Source organism: Chiroxiphia lanceolata, chromosome 4 (assembly GCF_009829145.1).
Source record: "Chiroxiphia lanceolata isolate bChiLan1 chromosome 4, bChiLan1.pri, whole genome shotgun sequence".
Taxonomy (NCBI): Eukaryota; Metazoa; Chordata; class Aves; order Passeriformes; family Pipridae; genus Chiroxiphia; species Chiroxiphia lanceolata.
Genome location: NC_045640.1, coordinates 60674423 through 60697472, shown reverse-complemented (window position 1 = coordinate 60697472; position 23050 = coordinate 60674423). Strand labels below are relative to the sequence as shown.

The following is a 23050-nucleotide window of genomic DNA, read 5'->3' as shown; positions in this document are numbered from 1 at the left end:
TGGTTTATGTATAAGTGTTTCACTAGCAGAGCTAACTATATAGAAAATTCTAAGAGTGTATTTGTGCTGATGAATGTACTAGTGAATTTAGGTTAGCAGAGCAAGAAAACTGGCACAGTTTACACTGAGCGTTGTGCCTATAACTTCTGTAGTTACAGATCTGTTTGTATGGCCTGTGCCCTAATTTACAGGGAAGTGTAAGGATAGGTCTAATATTTTACACATGTGCTTTCTACTATATAGCTTTGCATAAAGAAATCTGTGTGGCAAATTCCCAGATGTGATCAGCAGAGGGTTAGACAACACTTGATGTCTTGTAATGTCGTTAGACCTGTGTTAAGAGTGTCTTGTAAAAGTTGATTATTCTACAGATAGAGGACCTTCTGGCCTACATAAAATGATAGCCTAACCTTCAACCTGTCCTTTTTCTCATTGCAGACCTTTCAGCAGCCCAGAGAAAATTTGCCCATTCTCTGAGAGACTTTAAATTTGAATTCATTGGTGATGCCGAGACAGATGATGAAAGATACATAGGTAGGTAAGAAATGGTTATAAGTGGCTACATTTTGCCTTGCCATCCTGCAACATGATTAAACCTTTTTTTTTTTTCTGGTTTTGTATTACAGATGCATCACTTCACGAGTTTTCAAACTTTTTAAAAAATCTTGAAGAACAAAGAGAAATTTTGGTGAGTTGCAATAAAAGATTTAAAAAGCGCTGTGCATTTAGCAAAGAATAAAATCAAAGTTAGTTGAAGTTGCCTACTGCTTTGTTAACCACCAAGATGTTTATATCACTAACTAAACAGGGGGAGCTCTCATTGTGCAGCCTCTGGTTCTGTAGTCTGGAGTTACAGACAGAAAGTAATTCTCATTAAAGAAGAAATCTGTATTGTAGGGATGGATAAGTACTATGTGGTTTAAAATGGTAGTGCCCTGATAGAAGTATGGCTGGAGTGAAAACCACCATGAAGTTGTTTACCATTTACAGTCAAAAAGAAGCTGAAAGAGTTAATGCTGCATCAGCACACCCAAGGTTTGGCAGTTGTCCACTGTATCTCCAGCTTCAGTGCCTCTGTGGATCTGGGATGCAATCTGTTGCCTGTATGTAGTAGCAGACTCAGAAACCTTTACTTTGTAGGTGAACTTCCTGGTGGAGGGTTGGAGCTGCAAACATTTGGTTTCTCTGTTGTGTAGAAGGAGTGAGTTTCTTCATTCAGCTGGCTGTGATTGCTTGGGGTATTAGTCTAACATGGCTCATGTTATCTGCACGTGAGAGCTCTGCAATGCACCTTGCTGTCTGAATTTCCTAAATTTTCCAGAGGAGGGGGGTTTCTTTCTGGGTGGTACTATGGCTCTCCTCAGCAGCTGCATGCCCAGCTTTTGTTTCAGAGCAGGAATTCATAGAGCAGGTGCTGTGTACCCAGTTTTCATCTGAGTGTTGTCAGACTCTGCATCTAGGAAGTGTGCTCAGATCTGCCTTGATAACAGTTGCGTTTCTCAGTATTTGTCGTGTGATTATATCTTTGCCTTCTTGGAAATCAGTGACCATTTGGCACCACTGACAGGAAGCTGAGACTTATCTATCTTCTGTGTTTCTCTCTGCCAGAAGCTCTGCCTGCAGTGTAGGAGTATGTAGATAAGTGACAAAAGAACTTATGAACCATTATTTTTTAATGTTTCTCTCTCCAGCAGTCCTGAGCCCACTAATAGTCATGGTTTCTTGTGTGTGCTGTGTTATGTTCTGGTGTGTTGCTCTGATCTGGAACCACACTTGGGTCTGAATTAGGGTCAGTGTGATGCCTCACATGTTCCTAAAGAGTAATCTTTACATAGTAGAGACAATTTTTCAGTGTCTTGAGTTGTTTTGCCAAATTGTAGGGATCTACTCAAGTATGTTTCAATACTTCTTTAGTTTTTCATAATTCTGCAATATAGTTTTTCCTCTGCTTTTTCTTGCCATCCATAACTGTATTTTATTTAATGAATTTGCATAAATCTAATTAGCGAAAATCTTAGGGAAGTCTTAAAACAAAAAATACTTTATGGACTGTCATGTTATTTTAATATCAGACTTTTTAGGGATGTCAACTTCAGGATTTCAGAATTATGTGACACATTTCAGTGGCTGTATCAACAGATCTTCAGCAAGGATAGATTACCAACACAGTAGGCTGTGGAGAATCCAGTGCTGTCTGTCTGCATGGTAAAACACTTCAGTTGTTCAAACTGAATGCCATGGAACAGTATTACCTGTTTTTTTGGTATGGTGTCCATGCTTGCACAGAAGGTGTTGTCTCACTAAAAGCTCATTAATGTCAATTTCTTGGTAGGAGAAGAATAAAATGCAGTATTTGTTAGAACAGTGACAGTTTGATGAAAAAACAGGGAGTATAAAATGTTATGGGGCAAATATTTAATACCAAATAGAAACTGAATATATTCTCTGAGTTACCAGATACGTGGCCTTTTATTGCATTGCAGTCCAGCAAACGTTATGTATCATTTCTGGAATGAGTCAATATAACAGTGGCCATAAGTCTCTGAGAAAATGATTGTGTGGTGACTGGAAAAGATCATTTTCAACGTCTGCTGCTCTGACTTTTTTTAGGACTGCTCAGTGGATGTTTTAACAGTGGCATGAGCTCTAGGGATACTCCCATGGAGAATATTAGGGCATGTTGCATTCACAGATGTTTGGAATCAGGTCAGGGATCCAAAGACTTTCCATTAAGATGCAAAGTATACAGCAGGATTTTTTTCAAAAGCATTCAGTCTTCTTTGTTAAGAATGCTTGCTGTTGAGAATTTTTCCCCTCACTATTTTGAAGATGACCAGAAGATTTCTAACTGCCCCCTTCAGTTTCAGTGCATGATTGAAGAAAAAATTCAGTCACATAAACTAAAATTAAAGAAATCAATGAAGAATTACAGAACTAAGGGCATTTCAGATGTTGCCATGCATTTTAATTTTTCCATAGCATGGTAGCTTGGTGACATTCCCCAGGGCAGACATGAAATAGATCACTTTGTCCTTGAGAATATTCTGGAAGTTTTTTTTCACATGTTAAGGGTGAGTGGAGTCATAGGACTTTGATTCTGCTCCTTTGGCATTACACAAGTGTTGTGGAAGTTCAGGGATGAAAGGGAACTTTGCGAGACTAGTAGGAAAAGGTGGGGATGGACAAGGCTCAACGTGGTCATGCTCCTGTGCTCTTTCCCACTACCTGGCCATTCTCCTGCTTGCCAGGGCGAGAGCACCAAACCTCTCTCTCAGCCCTGGTTCCCCTGATAGCAGAAAGCAGGTTCTCACATAACTCTTCCTTAACCACACTTGAAGTCCAGTCAGCCCTCACAGCACTGCCTGTAACTCTTGTCAGCGTCTCTTACACTTATGGGCAGTGTCCAGCAATCTCTCAGGTCCTATTTAGTAGTGTCTCATGTCCTGTTTGGTTTGTTTGCTCCTATGCCAGGACTGAGTTGGCTGCATTTACCTGCAGCTCTGCCAGGGGTGTGAGTTGCAGCAGTGTCACATGTACCTCGATGATCCTTTTCAAGTGCTGGTCTAACCTATTCTTAAAAAAGTTCCAACAATATGGATTTCTCTTTACTCCAATGTTTATTCTTCAGTTTTTTTCACCTGATATCCATATTGAGTCTCTGGAAGTTAAGGTTGCTGTTGCTGTAAGTTAAGGTGGGAAATCTGAGAATGTTTCTGAAGTAGTCATGGGGAAAAACTTCTTTTTTCCTTCATAGTGGTATTTAACATCTGTATTTTTCCTCGTTCAATTTAATTACACTTTTATGTCAAAATTATTTTTAATCCTGTTTTATGAAAGCACTGACATTTTGGCTTGGATTTGTATCACTCCACATGTATGTTAGTGTGATGGAGTTACTTGTAAGTCACTCCAGAAATTCCTACTGAAAACTGAATCATGCAGGAAACCTGGCTGTTGTTTCCTGTGTGGTACTTGAAATGTCCTCTTAGCTGAACAGGTATTCTTCAGGGTAGTTTTGCAACCAGGATGTTGTTTTCTCATTCTTCCTACAATTTATTTAAGACCAGGTCACCACCTTTGCTTTTGAGAATGCCATGTGGGTCGGCATCAAAGACTTTGTTGAGGAGGTGAGCTACTGTGCTGATCTCAAAAGGGAAGCTGGATATTGTTCTTAACAAATGCAGAGTAGCCTTTAAGTGTCTATAGTTCCAGGACCTGTGAGTATCAGAGTTGCTATGTCTGTTCTATAACTTACTCAGTTCTTGCTTTCTCCTTCTCTTCTCCCTTTTAAGTTGCTGCTGTGTTTGCTCTTCTATCATCCTCTGGGACCTTGCTTGCTCTCTCTTTAGTTTGCTTTGCTGAGTTCCTAAACTACTCTGAAGCAAAGCCCCTTCTGACTTGAATGCAATTAATTCTTTAGTTGCGTAATGTAGGAATACATCTAATTGCTCTTAAGGAATCCTTGCTTCCATTAACATCCATTTTTTTCCACTTTGTCAGATAATTTGCTATAATTAACTGAGTTTTTTTTTTTCTTTTGTGAAGATTATTAAAATCTGCTGTTGTTTTACACTTCATTGTTGCTTTAACTCTCTTTCCAGTTACATAATGGTTTTATAGCTTCCTTCCTCTCTGTTTTTGGAGATATATATGAAGAACCTCTTTTCTTTAGGGTTTTCTTTGCCCCTTGCCAAACAAAATGTGGTTTTTGCCTTTGTCTTTCTAACTTTACCCTTAAGTACTTGTTTGTTTCCTTTTTACTCCATCACGTTTCTCTTTGTATAAGAATTCTGACACAATTATATTCACCTTACTCTATTTCCTGTCATTCCCCAAGGCAATATAAATTAGCTGGTTTATTTTGATATGTTCTATTTCTTGCTACAGTTTTTGCACACTTCTATTCCTTCATATATTTTTTCTCCTTTTTTACTTTTTTTTTTTTTTTTTTTTGCAAAAGAGAAAGGCTTCTTCTTGTGCCAAAGGTATTTTTGTGGTTTTGGCCTCTCAAAAATCCTTTTGCATTCCTTGTCAGTTTTACCAGGTTGGCAGCATTGAATCCAGATTAGCATCTCTCTGAAAAGCAGAGTTATTCCCAGCATATATCAAGAACACAAGAAACAGTTTCTCTATGGATTTTTAAAGAAATATCTCAGTGAAGTCACTATTTTAGTCTTTCCTTTCCTTTTCTTCCTCTTAAAAAAAAAAAAAAAGATGGAGGAGAGGGTTTCCAGTTGTGGTTTCCCCAGTTAAAAGAAGTTGAGAAGTTGCTAAGGTTCAAATGAATGCCCTCAAAAGGTTAAAGGTAAAATCAAATTAATCTGTACAAATATGTACATACACTTATTTATAGTTACTTATGCTTACCTCTTACAATGAAGTATTTAAGTACATGAGTATTTATTTCACAGGTTAAGTGCTCACTTAACACACAATGTTCCTGAATAGCTTACTCTATCACCTTTTCTGCAGTGCCTCTTTGTATCTAGTTTACACTAGTTGAGTGTGCTGTGAAGATGGTGGTATTAATTTTTCTAGGCTTTCCTTTGGCACTCTGCACATGGGTATTTAAGGGTTTGTATGTCTTAATCTATCTTGACAGTAATCTGAAGAAATCTGTGTGAAGGAGCAATCAGTTTACTCACTGATGTAGGGTAAAAAAGTACCTGATAACCTTGGATGTGTGCTGCATTCAGGATCTGTTCAATAGCAGTTCAAGGCATTATGTAGTACTCCATATGTTCAGATCCTGACAGTCTGCTGACAGCACAGGCTACTAAATATATCTGCCAGGACAGTAGAAAAGATGGAATTGGTGATCACTTTTGAAAAACTAGGCTGCCAACAGCATATTGAACATCTCAGATGCAGAGATAGAGGCATAGATAGAATATCTCAGGAACAGCACTTGACTTCCTTAATTGCAGGATCCAGATCCTTTTCTTATGTAAATTGTCCATTTTAATAAAACATTTTCCAGCTTTAGAAACAAGCAGAACAATTGCTGCTATATCTCATTGCTCAGCCTTCACTTTTCTTGTGCGTGGCATGAAACCAGATGACAATCGTTTAATTATTGGAATATGGAACATGAATGTAGAACTATGACTATTTCAGGCACATCTTGGTCTGTTTTGGTGATTCCTGACATCAAATGTTTATTTGTTTATTTTTCAATGTCATATACAGTCTTTCTGAAATGGTTTTGTGAGTCATGTATGAACTTGTGTGCATTAATCTCTAAAATAAAAGTGACTTGTCTGTAGAATAGCAAAAAAAAAAGTGCAAAGCCAATTCTGGGTGTGTTCCTCCCACCTCTGAGTGAATATGGCTGACGAGCTCTGTTACCACTAGAGCTTCCACTTCCAGATAACTCTGTGGTCTCGCATGCATCAACATAACTCACTAGAGAATTTTCATTCTGTTAGTTCATCAATGGGAAATGTTTGGAATTTGCATTGTAAAACTGTCACCAGTTTGGATTTTGCTGGTTGTTAATAACACCACTGTTTCTTGTGGAGGAAGGCGCTGACAATTGAGCAGTTCATTCTTGACTGAACACTGAAGCCATTGTTTGCTGTTGGATTCCTCGCCTTTCAGTGGCATCTTTTTGCTCTGTGGTGAGCTTTGCCATGCAGGAAGAAAATGGACATTATGCTGTTTTCTTTTCTGAGGAACCTTATTACCTTGTCAGGATCATTATATGACCAGTGTAGACTGGAAGTGATTCTCTGCTGGTATGAGAACCAAAGCAATGTTCTGGTGTGTTACACTGTTCAGCTCTTGTGCTTTGGGTTTGCTAAGGAAAGGACTTCCTTGGAGGAGTTATCCCCAGCTTTCCTCCACTGCAGATGGGGAAAAGCTGATTTGTTGCTGTTTGTGAGAGTCACCCTCCCTATTTTGTTTTCCTATTTGTTATGTTTATGGCTTTGTAGTATTTTTCTATTTATAGTGGAATGTATTTCATAAGAATAAACTTATTCAGAAATGGGACTATTAAATAGCTTTTAGTAAATAATCTTTACTAACACTCACTACCTGTCTTCACCTTTTTTCTTTTAAGTGTAATAATTTGTCGTTTGCTAATGATATCACTTTAATTTTTGAGGTCAGCAGTCTCATAGCAAGAGAATCAATGCAGACAGCCTTTCAGAGCAGAGCACAGCTTAGCAGATGGGTCATAGGAGGCGGCCCTCTTAGCTGTCTCTGTCCTTTAGATCAGTCATGAACTTCCACTGAACAGGAAATAACCTTTGATTAAAAGAGTGAACTCAGGAGTCCTGCTGTTGTATTCTCTGTAAGGCAAGGCTGCTGCTTTTGACAGAGCTAGCAAGTGCAGAGCACAGCATTCTCCTTATATTGCAGCTTGTGGTGCAGGGGATCAATGGTCTAGGAAATTCCCCATGGAAGGATTTGAGAAACTTCTTGTTTTGCCAAATCCTGGCAGTAGTTTTCTGAAACACTTAAGAGGAAGGTTATTTTTGTTACAGATGCCTTCTGGTACCTCAGAAATGCATGAAATAAGCTGTCTAAGACAGATATATCGCCTGTCCACCTGGCTTTTTTTGTTGCCAGATGGCTTCCTCCACAACAACGAATCCAGAGCAATGCACATCACTTCTATTTTATAACCTCTGCACACGTGCAAAGACACATAAGTATTAATGTGCTATGAGACCCCCTTAAAAATCCTTTAGTCTATAGGTTCCAACCTTAAACCCAAAAAAACCTCTAACACCCGTGTCTGTATGCCCAGTGCTTGGCTGAGGCCTTGCATTATTTAGGATTGTAAAGCTACAGGGAAAGCTCTAGTGCAGAGAGAAAATCCAGACTCTTACCAGAAGAAAACATGATTTGAAAACAAACAAATGGCCCTTGGGTGTGGGTTGCAGTGCCTGCAGTCGACAGTGCTCCACCTAAATACAAAAGCAGTGCTGAGAAGTAGTTGGAGATAACACCCCTCTATCTGCAGGGCTTGCTGGCAGCAGAAGTGGCCGTGCAACCAACTGGGAGCGTATTCGTGTAACTGTAAGTGCAAACCATATTGTCTTGGGAAAAGAAAGAATAGAGGATAAAGCTTCACAAGTAACACCTGATGTCCTCAGTAGTGGAATTGTATCTGCAAAGTTTCATAATGCAGGGTTTCAGGCATAGGTCTTAATTCTTTGAGAAATTTCAATAGCAAATCACTAGGCAAACTACTAAAGGTTTTTCGAGGACATAACATTCTTTATAAGTTTCCAGCACTGGAGATATCAGAATTGGCTTTTTTATTAAGCTGAGTGTTGCAATTTCTTAGAAAAAAACATAGAAAAGCTATGTCCTCTGTAAGTAGAAGTGCAGCTGTCGGTGCTAAATTTCTTTATTAGAAAGTAAACTTCTTTATTTAGCAGCATTGTTAACTACTGTGTTATTGAATCACTGGTAGGTATGTCTTCCTTTCTGCATTCTCTGTTGAACTCAGTAAGGCAACACTTCCTTCCCAGATCTAGTTTCATTGACACTTACTCAGTTTCATGAGCTTTGCCCTACTGACTGGCAGCCTCCCTCTTTGCTTTGTTGAGGGGAGAAACAGTCCTGCCCCTGACTACAAATAAACCTTTCCACTTCGTATTCTGGGAAACTAAACCCCCTCTTTTAGGTGTGGCATCTAATCTGCATTCCAGTTCTTGGGATGTGAACTGGGAACTGTGCTGCTGTGCAGTTTGCAGGAAGGTGTATGTTTATGGCTTTGGCTTTTTTCTTTCTCAGTAAACCTGCCTTTTATGGGAGAATGCTTAGGTTCAGAATGGAGCAGAGTCAGGATGCGTCTTTACCTCACCACTGGAATTGTTGATGAGCAGTGTGTAATTTCCAGTGCTTTAAGTAAGGGCTGAGGCCTAAGGACATTTTTAGGGTGAAGGCTGTGAGGCCAGTGCTGCATTTGTCTAATAAGAAAAGCAAATTTTGATTAACTTGGGTTGGTCTAGCCTTTTTAGCCACAGGGACTGGACTGAACTGGGAGAGCTCTTGTGAGTGGCTGCTCCTCTGCAGGCTGTGCAAGGAGCCTTGCTCCTCTGCAAGACAAGCCTGGTTCTGCCTACAAGGGGAGCAGGAACTTAGAGGACCTGCTCCTGCCTACTGCAGGAGGGCGAGAAGGCAAGAGGAGCATTGAGTGCTGGAACATGGTCTTGTCTGTCAGGTTGCAGTGCGTAGGAGGAGTTCAGGGAAACAGTGTCTCCCTAAACACCTATACTCCCACCTTCTCTGAGAAGGGAGGAAGTGACAGTCTAAATGGAGTCATCTTTGTGGACTGGTGCTGACTGGTAAGTGACCTGTTGGATCTTGTTGACTCGACTGGAAGTATCCAACAGCTGTGAATGAGCTTGCTGATGGATTTAGTCTGTGCCTTTCCTAGTCTGCACTAGGAAATGTTGGTTTGGGCCTGTTGCTTATTTCTTTGAAAGAAATGAAGCTGGAAAAGTCAAGATTAGCACCATTTTATATGACTTCTCTGAGCAGATGGAGTTTCCTGAAGGCATCTGAAATAGGGAGGTATACACAAAGCTGAAAGCCTGCTTTAGGGTGTTGGTGGAAATGTTGGATACAGCGATCCTCTGGGGTGATGATGGCAATGATGATTTTATTGCTGCTATTGCCAGGTTTCTGTTCAAGTTAAGGTAATTCTTTGACCTTTCCATAGGTGCTGCAGATAGAACAGGAATAGTGTAGGCAGTTCCAGATTGTCTGCCTGGACACGTGTGCACATCAGGTTAAACATTTCTTAAAGCATTCCTGAGACTTTGGCATTCGTAAAGCTGGTTAAGATACTGTTACCTGAGACATGACCTCTTTATATTGATTCACTTATTAGTTACATGCCATAGTTTGCCTGCCAGATCTTATAATTGAATATATATATTTCTTTCAGATAGATTTAGGCAGATCAGAGATGTAAAGTAAAGAAAGGAATTTTTTGTGCCCTTTAAATAGTACATTCCTGTCATAATCTGATTAGAGAACTAGAGTGGTGAAAATTAATTTAAGAATCAAGACAGAAGTTGAAAAAGGAAGGAACAAGTAATTTTGTATTAATGAATATTTAACTTAAATGCCTAATATAACTTTTCCTGGAAATTTTACATTTTAACATGATCCTATTTCTTAAGGAGGGTACAAGTGATAATTACAAACATATTCAAGCAATCCTTAGCTTATTTCCTATTTTCTAATCTGTTATCCATGGTTTTAAAAAAAAAGGAAAAAAGATGTTGTTTTGAGTTGCCAAGTTATAAATAAGCAAAGAATGAATAGCAGTGTAAATAATGTTTTTGTTCTATAAATAAATATACATATTTTTGTATCTTTTCATGACAAGCACTGGATTCTAAGTACTGGAAAACAGTGGGAATGCCTCTCTATTTAGTCTTGTATTGGACATATTTAACTATGAACTTTGTTTTTATCACTGCCAGTCAGAAGAACATCTCTGTAATTCACCGTTGAACTTAACGAGTCTTGTATTTTTATGTTTGAGCATGGTATGAAGCTTCATGAGAGTTTGACCAAAGATCTGCAAAATCTCACTCCACTCTCTTGAAATAATCAAGAGTCCTGTTATGTAACCCAGGCACAGAAAGCAAAGGGAGTGACAAATTATAAATACCTGTATGGAAGGCATCTGGGGATGCATCTATTAACAAAAGTTTAAGTTGCACAAAATGAGAAATGTCTTTTTTGGAAGGAGGGGGGGTCGTTTTTCTTTTAATGAAAGAATTACTGGCATATCATACCACTGGCAGCAGTGGAATCTGTTTCTTGGCAGTCGCTGAAGAGAACATCCCATTTTGATTTAAAGATTATTTTCTGCTTCAAACAAATTCCTGTAGTGGTTCCCATGGTTAGTACTGCACAGGAGTAGCAGAGCAGTGATTTACAGACAGCTCTGCTGGTTTATAAAGCACAGGCTTTTCTGTGAATGTTTTCCTCTTCTTTTTTCTTCGTTACATCAAGGTGCTGTGGTTTTCTTTGATTTGGACTTTGTGTTCAGCACATGTTCAGTGCCTGTTAATCTTACGTGTCACTCTTTTGAGTAAAAGTTCAAACAACTAATAAGCAACTTGTCGTTTTTTGTTTATTTTTAACCTTCAGACCATTTAAGTGCTCAGTTGCTGTCTTTAAATGCTTTTAAATGATTCTAGTACCTGTGGTGCTCTACCTCCTGGCAGCTTGTGTCTTCTTCTCTGAGGAGGCCTCACAGCTTTCTACCTTGCTTTGTTAGTGTAGGGGAAACTGGCAGAACCAATTTAAACTTTTTAAAGTTTTCCAGTATAGAAGGACTATTCTTTGATCTCCACAAGCAGTTCTTCACTCTGACTTGAGAATTCTTGCAGTCAGCAAGAAGAGATCTTTCAGTCCTCAGGTGCTGTGTCCCAGGGATCTGTTTCTGGTGCTCGATCCAATTATAAATCCAAATTACTCTTTCATTTCAGCCCCTAGGAAAGTTCTAGTAGCCTGAAAAAAATTGAAAAATCTGAATATTCTAAAAACTGCCCTGGAGACTCCTGCTAACTGCTTGAGTAGTTAGGATACATATTGCACAGGCTGCTGGGTGGGCTAAATCCTTCCTAGAACCACAGTTCAGCTCCTGCTTGGGGCATTCAGCTGTCTTCTTTTGGTGGGATTGGAGATAGTTTAGGGAATTAATGGTTCTCCAGCCGCCAAGAGTATTCACAAAGCCTTGGAGTGGACTCTTCTGGATATCTCTTGGCTGGGCTGGAGACTTGGCAGAAGTTGCTTGTTGTCCTTCCCCACCCTCCAGCTTACTGCAAGGGTCTCCTCTGTCGTGGTTAGGCCAGTGCTGCTTGTACACGTTTGAAAGAAAAAATTGTCAGGATTCCTTTTCCTTTTGCTCCCACCAATGGTGTGCTGAGGGGTGCTTTGAGTGTTTTTGGCAAAATTAGGAAATGGATGCTGAAAGAAAAAGTTTGAGCCATGAGGAGAAGTGCTCTGAAGTAAGGACATAGCTGTTACAGGGATGACTGTGCAACACCCAGTTTGGCCCAGACTTGCCAGATATTTGGGTTTCCAGTTAGCTACAGGTTAGTGAGCTGCCCTGGCTGTTGAAAAATGTGGGTTGCTCTGGTTACAGTGAATTGGCAGGATGACTCCCACAGTAATCCCTGCATGGCTCCAGGGGTGGGTGGGAGCAGACACTGGTGTGCAGATTTGTGTTGTGCCAGATCTCCAGTACATCCCGTGTATGTTTTGTGATAAAAACTTTTCAGAAGTGTTCCAGAAGGCTAGATTAAGCCTGTAATGTTTTATCTGAAGCTTTTCACCTATGAAGGGGTGGGGGTGGGGGAAAGGGGATGAAAAAGAGAGAAAGCCTTCTGTTTTATCTCAAGGCAGCTTCCAGGGAGCTCTGCCTGAACTCCTGGCATCTTAGCCCAGTGGCTGTGCTAAGCCCACTCCTGGACATCATTGGTATGATGGAATAGTGTCCTTTTTCTTTCTCCTTAGTATGGCTATGAGGCTGTATATATTATAAGTGCACTAGTGAATGCTCACCCCATCAAATAAACTTGTTTATTGACTTTGAACCTCTTGATTTTGTAACTTAGGTTAACTTAAGGTCTTCTTAATGTACTTAACTTTAAATATTTGGAAATATATATCAATGCCTAATGGCTTTAACAGTGTCTGAAAAGATTATTATTTGCTATTCAGTATTCAGTTCAGCATGTTTGTAGTGCTTTTTGTAGCAGAAACCAAATGAAAATTATCTGTCCTCCATCTCATCCTGATCTTCAGTCACTGAGACTATCAACCTAATCTGCAAGAGCGGCACAAATAAAGCAGTTGAAGTTTGGCTGCAACCTCAAAATTTCTGAAACTCCTGCATTTGTTTTAGATTTAATTTTCCTGATAGTGGATTGAAATAAGGGATTGAAATTTCAAAAGCTTGAATGAACTCAAGAGATGTGATTTTTTTTTATTTTTTTTTTGAGTTAGGACTCCTAACTTGCATGCTTCTCTGTTATTTTACCCCGGAGCTTGCTTCCTTTTTTCTTTTTATTGCTGATGCTAAAGTGACTTGTCAGACTGGCTATGGAAACCTAACCCATGCTTTTTTTTCTTTAGGCACTCAGTGTTACTGAAACTCTGATCAAACCTTTGGAAAGATTTAGGAAAGAGCAGCTAGGAGCTGTAAAGGTTTGTCCCTTGTTGCCTTTATAAGTTTGTTTAACTTCTCTACTTGGATTGCATTGCAGTAATGACATGTAATTGGCAGAAACATTCTGTTGTTTAGATTTCATGTAGTCACAGTTTTTTGTTTCTACTTTGAGAACTTGCTTCAAAAACAAATGGAATATTTCAAGAAGAGAAGAATGTGTCTTGTCCATTCTTTCTCCTCACCTCCCTTATCTCTTATGTCTGGAATAGGAACAATCCTGCTAACAGCTTGCCCCCCTTCCTAATGAGTAATCCTGTTCTACCTTGTATTTGCTTGCAGTTGCACAACAAAGGCTGAAAAATATTAACTACCTAAAGGAGCTTGCTCATCATGTACCTTTAACTGCATTTTTGCTACCTGCAAAGTGAAAACTGCCTTTATTTTATTTTTTTTTCTTTTGCATAAATAACTCATTGTCTCTGTATGAGTGGAAAAAATAGGGATGGAGAGTCTAAAGATGAGATCTCATTCAAAGTACCTCTTTTTGGTGAAAGTGTTTGGTAATTTTTTTAAGATTGTCACAAAGTTGTGTATATTTAAAAAAAATGGCACAGTAAACTTCATGTATTAAATACAGACTAGCTTTGGATAAAAGTAACAAGGACAAATTTGACCTCTTTGTGCCTATCTTCCTTCTTGCAGTGAGAAATTTAAATGCTTATTAAAAATAAAAAAAGGAAAGGGAAAAAAACTCCAGCTATTTATTACAGTTTTCTGTTGCAAAACTCAATTAATACATTTTCGAACTACCTGCATATGTTTTATTTTATAATAATGATGTCATTACCAGTGATATTTAATAGCTAAGACAATGTTTCAATTACAAGAGCACTATACATTTTGAATTTAGCAGGAACAATTAGCATGTTCTGCATATGATTTCAGTGTTCATGAATTGAAAGTGCTCTGTTCAGCATAAATCCTTTCAGTTTAATAATACAACGAGCTTTGTGTAATTCTGTGGACTTGAGAGAAGTATATTAGATGACCCAACCAACATACAATGAAAACTTGGTCTGTGAGGGACCAAGGGAAGAAAAAATTCATTCTAAATGTAACCTATTGTCACAGAAGCAGCTGTTTAATGAATGGATTATTTCAACAGTATTTCTGCTGTTAAAGAACATTGCTGTTTTGGGTATGAGAATTCCTAATGCTTTAAATTATCTCATATCTTCACTCATTTTGTAGTCAGAATTTTGTTCCTGATGGTTCTAAGGCAAATTACATTGACATTGTCTACATCTCTCATTTTACTTGGATGGATGTTTCATTCCTTGTGTCCCTACATACTGTTTCTGTGAAGCTGTAGCTATTATTTGTGATCTAACTTTTTTTTTTTTGACAGAATTTGACCTTTAAATAGAACAGTCTTACATAATTGTATAATATTTAAATAAAACTCCTTTAAAAATATTTAGCTCTTGGAATATTCTTAACTGAATATTTATTCAATATAATCAAAGCGATGACACTGGAAATATAATACCACTTAGCTCTGAAAACCAAGTTATGGCACCTAGTGGTGAAATATATCTGGAACATTGTGTAGTATTTACTTTAGGAAAGATTTATATGCTACTATTACAAAATAAAAGTTGAATGTGCTGCCTCAGATTTTCCTGTATCTTACGTCCCCCACTGATGAAATGGTCTGAGTTAGGCTTAATAAGAAAAAGAATAAGATAAAAGTTTAGTTCCATAGTGCTGGAAGCTGAGATCTTATTCAATTACCCCTCAATAAAAGGTGTTACTGCTCTAATCCCAAATTACTTGTGTAAAGTTTCTGGCTTTGCCTATTAAGAAGTTAAGAGAGCTCTTTTTTTTTCTGGCAGCACTCAAATATTCACCATATCAATGGAAACTTTGCTAATAAAACCACAGAGATCCACCCCTTCCCCACACTCTACTTTATTCCTAGTTCTCCAAATGCTAATGTGTTCTCTCTGATCACACTGATACCATATACATATCTTAATATTTCTCAGTTGATAACTAGTATTGTGGCTCCTTTTTTATAGGAAGTTCTTAGACTCATAATGGAGGGAAAACCCCCCATTTTTTGTAAAAGCCCTTTCTGAGAAGCAATCCTAAACAGCTTACATCCCCCTTAAATATAATGCCATCTTCAGAATCTAATGGTTCAGAGAACAAAAATGTGTCTTGCTTATAGTGTATATATAGTATTATTAAAAGTGAAAGGTTAAGAGGGGAAAAAAAAAGAGCAACTATGTCTGTAGAGTTTAACCAGGATTTTGGATAGAATACATACAAATTAAATTCCAAAACTACAGTTGACAGAAAAATATTGTAATTGAACTGGTACCTTTCTGATGAGTAAATCTGTGTCGGTTCTTGAATATGTAATGCTTGATTTTACTTATTTTCTACTGCAATTAGATATAGTAAAAATAACTTCAAAACTGGTTGGTTGAATTCATCAATACTGATTTTTGCCTTTACACACTGTTAGGAAATTAGAACTGAGGAAACAATTTGTTTTACAATGTCTTCTACTAAATTAGATCCAGGAACTCAGGTTTCCTAGAAATATTTAATGACCGTCCTTCTTCCAGTGTATTGCTTTGGGTGGTCAGAGAAATGAATTTGCATGTGCAAATGATATTTGTATGTGTCTGTGAGAATTTTTATTTTCCTAGTATGATTTTATGTTTTATGGATATTTTTCTTTATTTTGAAAAGTCTTTTTTTTGTCATGTGCGCAATAAAACTGGTAGGAATAAGAATTCAGCAGAGACATCATTGTATGGCTTTAAAGTCAAGAAATCCTGTGGAATATGGAGGTGTATTTTCTTTGGATTTTGAACTGTTGGAACTTTTCCCCTGTCAATTTTAGAAAGATTGTTTTGGTTTTTTTTTCAGGGAATCTGATAGTTCCATTTAAGATCTCTGTTCAAAAACAAGGTGGTGTGAATGATCCCTGAAAGTAATGAAAAATGCAATAAATCAGAAAGTGGTCTATTTTTTCACTCTTTTGACTTAGAAGATGTAAGCATCTGTGTGATAAGCTATACCATAATGATGCAATGGGATTTCATTTCAAGTTAGCCTTTAAATTAATTTTTAAAATTAAATGGAAACATCCCTTTCTTTACTTATTGGAGCTATGATAGTTTTTTCTCTTTGGTTCTGATTAATTAGAATTTTAAAAGAAAGAGTCTTACATTTTTATATATAAATCATTGCTACTTCGTTTCTGTTCTAGGAGGAAAAGAAGAAGTTTGATAAAGAGACAGAGAAGAACTACAGTTTGTTAGAAAAACATTTGAATTTGTCAGCTAAGAAGAAAGAGCTACAATTACAAGAGGTATTACTACCTCTCTATTTTTATTCAGGCTAAAGGCTTTTGAATAAGTACATGTACCTCAGCAAATGTAAAACCAGCATTCATAGTGGTAAAATAAAAAAAAGTTCCACTGGAAAGGTTGGTGAGAAAATCAGTAGTATATGCTGAACTTAGTGATGTACCCCTACCATTTTCTGAATCGAGGGCTTTGTGTGTGTATGAAGCAATGAACATCATGTTATTTTTTATGTATTTTTATGTTATTTTTTGCAAAATGCAAACATATTGTGAAAAACTCTGTATTTCTTATCAGGCTTTACCATGGATGTAATTTGCTAAGTGTATTGACTAAGTGTCCTGTGATAATACTTTATGCAAAGCACGGCAAGACCTCTTTTCCTGAATAAAAGTGGATTTGTGCTTTTTCTCATGTTTTGAAGATTTGTTGGGGGAATTTTTGAGTAATGCTACAAAAAATTTGTTGACAATTTATAACTTAAAACCAGATCTGTTTTACCTGGCATTCCTTCTGTCCCTCTGGGTTTTTTATCATCATACTTACTTGTAATAGTTTTTATTGCTGGAGCAACAACAAATAGTGTGTGAGAAGACTGCAGAGAAATCTTGCAGAGACTTGCTGTAGCCAGAAGGATTTTTTTTCCCCAGATAAATGTAATTATGTCAGAATTATTAATGCTTAAACTATAAAAAACCCCAATGTTTTCCTCAGAGATAACACTTCTCCCTGCCTTCTACCCCATCCCAAATGGTCTATGCCATTTTTCATAAAAATGGTTAATGTAACTGACAAAGTTATCTAAGAACTTAAAAACTCTGATTGCTCTCAAGTTTCACTAGAATGTTACTTTGTCTTACTGCATTTGCAACATAGGCCCTCAGATGTGTAAACAAGTGTCTGCTGGGGAACTGAGTTGTCTTGGTGAAGTTACTGGGCATTGCTCATGCATCAGGACCTGTACTTCTATCAAATTGATCAGCTGCCAAAGAACTTGATGCAGAAAAAAAATGATAAAGGATTAAGTATGACATCTTGATGAAATATGGTTCTCAATATCAAATCTAAAATGAGACCTAACCTCAATGGAAAAATACAAAATACCTGCAAGAGGCATTTTGAAGCTGTATCAAATATGGTCTGAAGCTTTAAAGTATGTGCAAAGTCTAGAAGAAGCAAATAGATTTGTTTCAAATGTCCTTCCGAGTTTCATGAACAAAAATTCTTGAAGTTTTCAGTCAGGCTCTTTCATGTGTGCATTTAATTTTGGAGTGTAAATGTATAAGCATTTGAAAAAAAAAAACCAAAGCCCTTGCAGCATGTTGTCAGAGTGCTAAATAGGAAGCACTCTCTTGCTCAAGCCAAAAGAATAGGTGTATATAATTGCACTGGAGCTTGCTAATTTAGTATTATAAATGGCTGGTTGTGTCAGTTCCTGACTGGAGTAAATAAAAGATTTAGGGATAAATTTGACAAAAATTTGTGGAATAACATACCATGATTTGGAGTGTGTCTTAGATTAATATAGTCTTTGACTCTGTTGGTGGAGGGACATTCCTATAATTTCACTGAGACACAGTCTTATTTCTGGTTTTTTTGTGTCTTATTTGTGTATTTCTTCAGTAATACACAAAGTGCAATACAACAGTGAGTGAACTTGCTGGGTGCACGCCGAGGCTTGTGCCTCAAAAAACTGAGGAGAGGTGTGATAATTTATTTACAGGGGAATTGAGATGAAGCAGTAAAATGGCTGTGCTGAATATTGTATTCTGGGTTGCATGGGGAGGCAGCCAAAACACACAGCTGAAAAACAAAGAAGAGAGACAGGAACGGGCTTACATGGGGCTTTGGTGTACATAGGGCAGTCTTCCAGCTGATGAGCCAAATGTACTTGTAGACCCACTTCATAGTCTTTTTCTATGGTGTCGTGGCCATATATATATATATATGTATATTTATATGTATATATATATGTATATCATGTTTATATCATTAGAAGCTTTACTGACAACTCAAACAATTCCCGTGGTGTACGGTTTATAGAATACATCAAAGTGGCTTGCTTACTGATGTATATATCATTTGCTTACTGATATATATATCAGAGCTTTATTTTTTTAATGGCATTTGTGGTTATTCCCCTTTAACTGCTGACAGACTTCTAGCACAGAGCAGTAAAGCCAAGCACGTCTTAAGGCAAAACTGTCTTAAAGCTGATTTGACTTATCCTCTTAAAGCATAGCAGTCACTGTTCTGCCTGAAGGATATAGTCTCAGCAGTTAAGAGAGAGTCCATGATAGTAAGTCTGGTCTTTTCACCTAACCCTTTCTCCATTTCCTTCTGTAATTTAGTGTGGAAACGTTTGGTGTCATTACATTGGCAAAGACTAAGTGTTAGTTACTTTGAATAACCCCTTGTAGCCTTTCTTTAATGTGTTTTAATAAAAGTTTCTGTTACCCAGTTTAAGTTTAAGAAGGGCCTCGTGTACCTTAAATACTGGAAAATTAAATATTTTTGTACAGAAGGATGACAGCTGAAAAAGTAACTGTTCACCATCAGTATGATGTTGTCCTTCCAGCTAAGTTGTGCTAAGTGTCAGCTGCAGCTAGTAAAGTCTGCATTTTAAAATATTCGATGCTCTGTGGACACTTGTGAAACGTTGTACCAAAAAGTGAACTTTTTTCTATTGTGTTTCTTGCCAGTCAGAGTGGGCACAGGTGTGGCGTGGGTACAGTAACATTATGACTACTTACAGCAGTTATTTAGGTTATAGAGTAAAACAGTACCAGCAGTGTAGTTTTCAAAAACAATATTTTCTTCCTTAATTTGGCTGGAGAGATGATTTCTCCCTTTTATAATGGAGGATGCTCCCAGCTCCCTCTCTCTGTTTAGGGAGAGACTTTTGCAATGCTATTAAAGCAGTGCACAAGTACCTGCTCTGGTATATTTGGCTTGGGTTCCATAGAAAAGAAGCTTGAAGAGGTGTTATTGGAACTTTTCTAAAACAATCAGTCTCATGATTCAGAACAACGTGTTACCTAGTAAAAGGGAATTGCTGCTGCAGTTCAAAAGTAAATGAATTATCTATGTGGTAAAGGAACAAATCCCAGTTTGGAGAAAATTATCTTATCCGCTTACCACTTGTATGCTGTGTGTGTGTCATCTTGAAGCTGTCTGCAAATGACTTTGAAACATCACTGGATGTGTTCTGTGTGCAGGCTGATAACCTAGTGGAGCAGAATAGGAAACACTTCTACGAGCTGTCCCTCGAGTACGTGTGCAAGTTGCAAGAGATACAGGAGCGGAAGAAATTTGAGTGTGTGGAACCTGTAAGTACCAGTGAATTCAGCCTATGCCGTGTTTCAGAAGGGTAGGCTGAGAAGGAATGCAAGTGGGCAACAGCCAAGCTCTGTTTTCTGGAAAACACGTGCAATTGTGTGACTTAACAGAATTTAAAGCAACTTGTTGCATCTGCACAAAGTCTTCAGTCAGGCTCTTTCATTTGTGCATTTGATTTTGGAGTATAAATGTATAAGCATTTGGAAAAAAAAAAAAAGACCCTTGCAGCATGTTGTCAGAGTGCTAAATAGGAAGCACTCTCTTGCTCAAGCTTAAAGAATAGGCGTATATAATTGCACTGGAGCTTGCTAATTTAGTATTATATATGGCTGGTTGTGTCAGTTCCTGACTGGAGTAAATAAAGGATGCAGGGATAAATTTGACAAAAATTTGTTGACTAACGTGCCATGATTTGGAGTGTGTCTTAGATGAACCTAGTCTTTGACTCTGTTGGTGGAGGGATATTCCTATAATTTCACTGAGACACAGTCTTATTTCTGTTTTATTGTGTCTTATTTGTGTTTCTTCAGTAATACTTAAATCTCTGAGAAGAGCTTATTCTAAAATTTTCTGAAATGTGCATTAGCTTGGTAGTATAAATGAAATTTATCATACAATAAGAGAACAGTAGGTGTAATACTGAGATAAAGGGAGGATGGGTTGTAGAAGTGTTTAATTTGCTCATGCTCTGAAGTCTGGTTTTTTGTGCCAAGTCTGTCCTTTTATTCTGATACAATTACTTTAGCGTAATAATGAAAGAAGTTCCAGATAAGTCCAGTCAAAGTAGTTGGTCATTATGGAGCTTATAAGAACTGTCTGTTTTAATATAGTTTATCCCTGTGTGAAGAAATTGCTAAAATCCCTAAGGGGGAATAAATTGCTGTGTTTATATTAACATTGTTCAAGGAACAGAAAAATGCTGTGGAAAATAAGCATTTAAAAAAGCATTAAAAATTGTGTTGGATTTTTATTTGTTAATTTAAAAAAGATTTTTTTTTAATCCTAAATAGTTTTTCATTTGGTTATTATGTTTAAAACCATTTGAAGTTTCCTCAGAGCCACACTAGAGTAACAAATCTTCAAATGATGTGTTAGAAACATGTCCCCTTCTCAATTCTGAAAACTCCCTCTGCATGGGGCTGAACTTCATGTTGCTTAATTTGGATTTACAGTTTACACTAGAGTAATAAGCTGAAATATAGTACCAAATTCTTATTCCCTTTTCCCTTAATACTTTATGTGGTTTTTAGCATTTTTGAAAACTGTTTATTTGCATATGACTTCAGAGTTTATTAAATAGGTTCTTTGGTTTGTTCTCTCTGGGGAGTTGTTCTTTCATGTGTCACTTGCTTCTTACCAACAGCCTGAACCAAATGGGAGAGTTAGACAGGACTGCACGTTGTACCAGCATAGTATAACTCATTCCTTCTTTTAAATTGAAGTGCTGAAGTCAGAAACTGCAAAGTTGATCATTTGCTGATGCTGACAGAAGGTCAGATCTGTGCACAAAAAAGCACTGATGGGTGGAGTTACTGATGGAAAGCTTCCTTCTTTGGACAAGCCAGATGACTCTGACAAGAAAGTCATCTCCACATGGTCATTAGTAGAGAGAGGAATGACCAGGCAAATGGTGACTAAAAGACAGAATGATTACCTCCTTGTGCACAAACGTTTATTCCAGACATCATTGATATCAGATCATCCATAGGAAAACGTTACATAGGAAAGTTTGGGAGATAGGGAATATACATTCCCTGTGGTCAAAAGGAAAGTAGAGATCAGCTGTGAAATTCCAGAGGCAGGACTGTCCAAAAGTGCCTATGTGCAGCAATTGTATACAAGTAAATGGAGTTTTTCGTTCTAACAAGTTGTATTTCCATTTCAGGTGCTGTCGTTTTTCCAGGGTTTGTTCACTTTCTATCATCAGGGATATGAACTTGCTAAAGACTTCAGTCATTACAAAATGGCCCTGCAGATAAATATACAAAATGTAAGTTGAGTCTACTTATGTGAGCAAAATCACCTGCTAAGGTTGCTGCGTGTGCAATATCTGTACTGCCAATACTTACCGCGGTGTTAGTGTGTTGCTTGGGAACTTTGGGGATATGGTGCCATCTCCTGGATGATCAGCCACATCACTGAGCAAATCATTGCTGATTCCAGCGAGTTCTTTTGTAATTTCTAATAATATTGTAAATAAGTAAGCACCAAGTAAAAGGCCCCTTCTCCTTTTTGTATTTTTTAATAGAGAAATAGCGCAAGGATTGTCATGAAAGAGTTGAAAAATGGATAAAGTCTGTAAAAATGCATGCAGCACTGGAGAATTCAGAGGCTGGGTAATGAAATGCCAAGGTTTTCAGTGTTTTAGGTGTGTTTTGAAATCGAGTGGGTGGTGGTGGTGATGTCTGAGGGTCCTTGATAGGGCTCTGTTATCCATAGCTAAGAAAAGAGAAGAAAAATAGCTGGGAATTCTTTTTTCTTTCTTTTTTTTTTCTTTTTTGGCATCGCTGCCAGGTGTGTGACTTGGAGTTTCTGTTTGTCTTGCAGCTGCCCTTTCAGGCAAGGAACATCTTGGTGTTAGCACCCGTGATGTCTGTGACAAAACGATGTGTTCCTGCAAGGACAGGCTAAAGGGGGCCACTGCTAGTTTATTGTACCTTCCTACCAGATTGCCCAGTGTGATCTGGTCAGGAATGGGAGAGCAGGGAGCAAGGTGACAGGCTGAAACAATGGGACTCACAGAGTCACTACTCAGGTGGTCTATTTGCTTCCTTGGGAATAAGACTTTCTCAGAGAAACTTGCATGTGCCTGCTGGTAGGAAGCAAACCATGCACCTTACTGCAAACAATCAGTTCCTGATAGTGCATCTGCTTTGTTGACCTCTGAGGGCATCTGAACATAGAAGCTACTTCTTGGAGATGGCAGTCTGTTTTTAGAAGTGGCTTAACTAGCAGGGAGGCGGAAAGGCGGAAGAGAGGATTACAGTTGTTGTAACACGTAGTGACGTGATTCATGTGTCATGGTACCATTCCTTTAATTTTCTTCCCATATGTTTAATTCTCAAGTTTCCTTTTGAGCTGTTGTTTGGTTTGAGATGGGGAACTGATTAGTGGTAACTTCATAAGCAGACTTTTGTGACAGAAGTCAATGCTTCTGGAGGAAAGTTTAAGA

The 23050-nt window shown here is 37.9% G+C and overlaps 1 protein-coding gene across 1 annotated transcript in view; it reads left to right on the top strand.

Annotated features, from left to right (window-relative positions):
• Window positions 1-23050, top strand: part of ARHGAP10 (Rho GTPase activating protein 10) — a 146396-nt gene that overhangs the window by 41977 nt on the left and 81369 nt on the right. The window contains exons 2-7 of the mRNA XM_032684673.1: window positions 439-534; window positions 627-688; window positions 13123-13194; window positions 16443-16544; window positions 19758-19868; window positions 21764-21868. Of these exons, the coding sequence (XP_032540564.1) occupies window positions 439-534; window positions 627-688; window positions 13123-13194; window positions 16443-16544; window positions 19758-19868; window positions 21764-21868 (548 nt within the window). The remainder of the gene's footprint in view (window positions 1-438; window positions 535-626; window positions 689-13122; window positions 13195-16442; window positions 16545-19757; window positions 19869-21763; window positions 21869-23050) is intronic.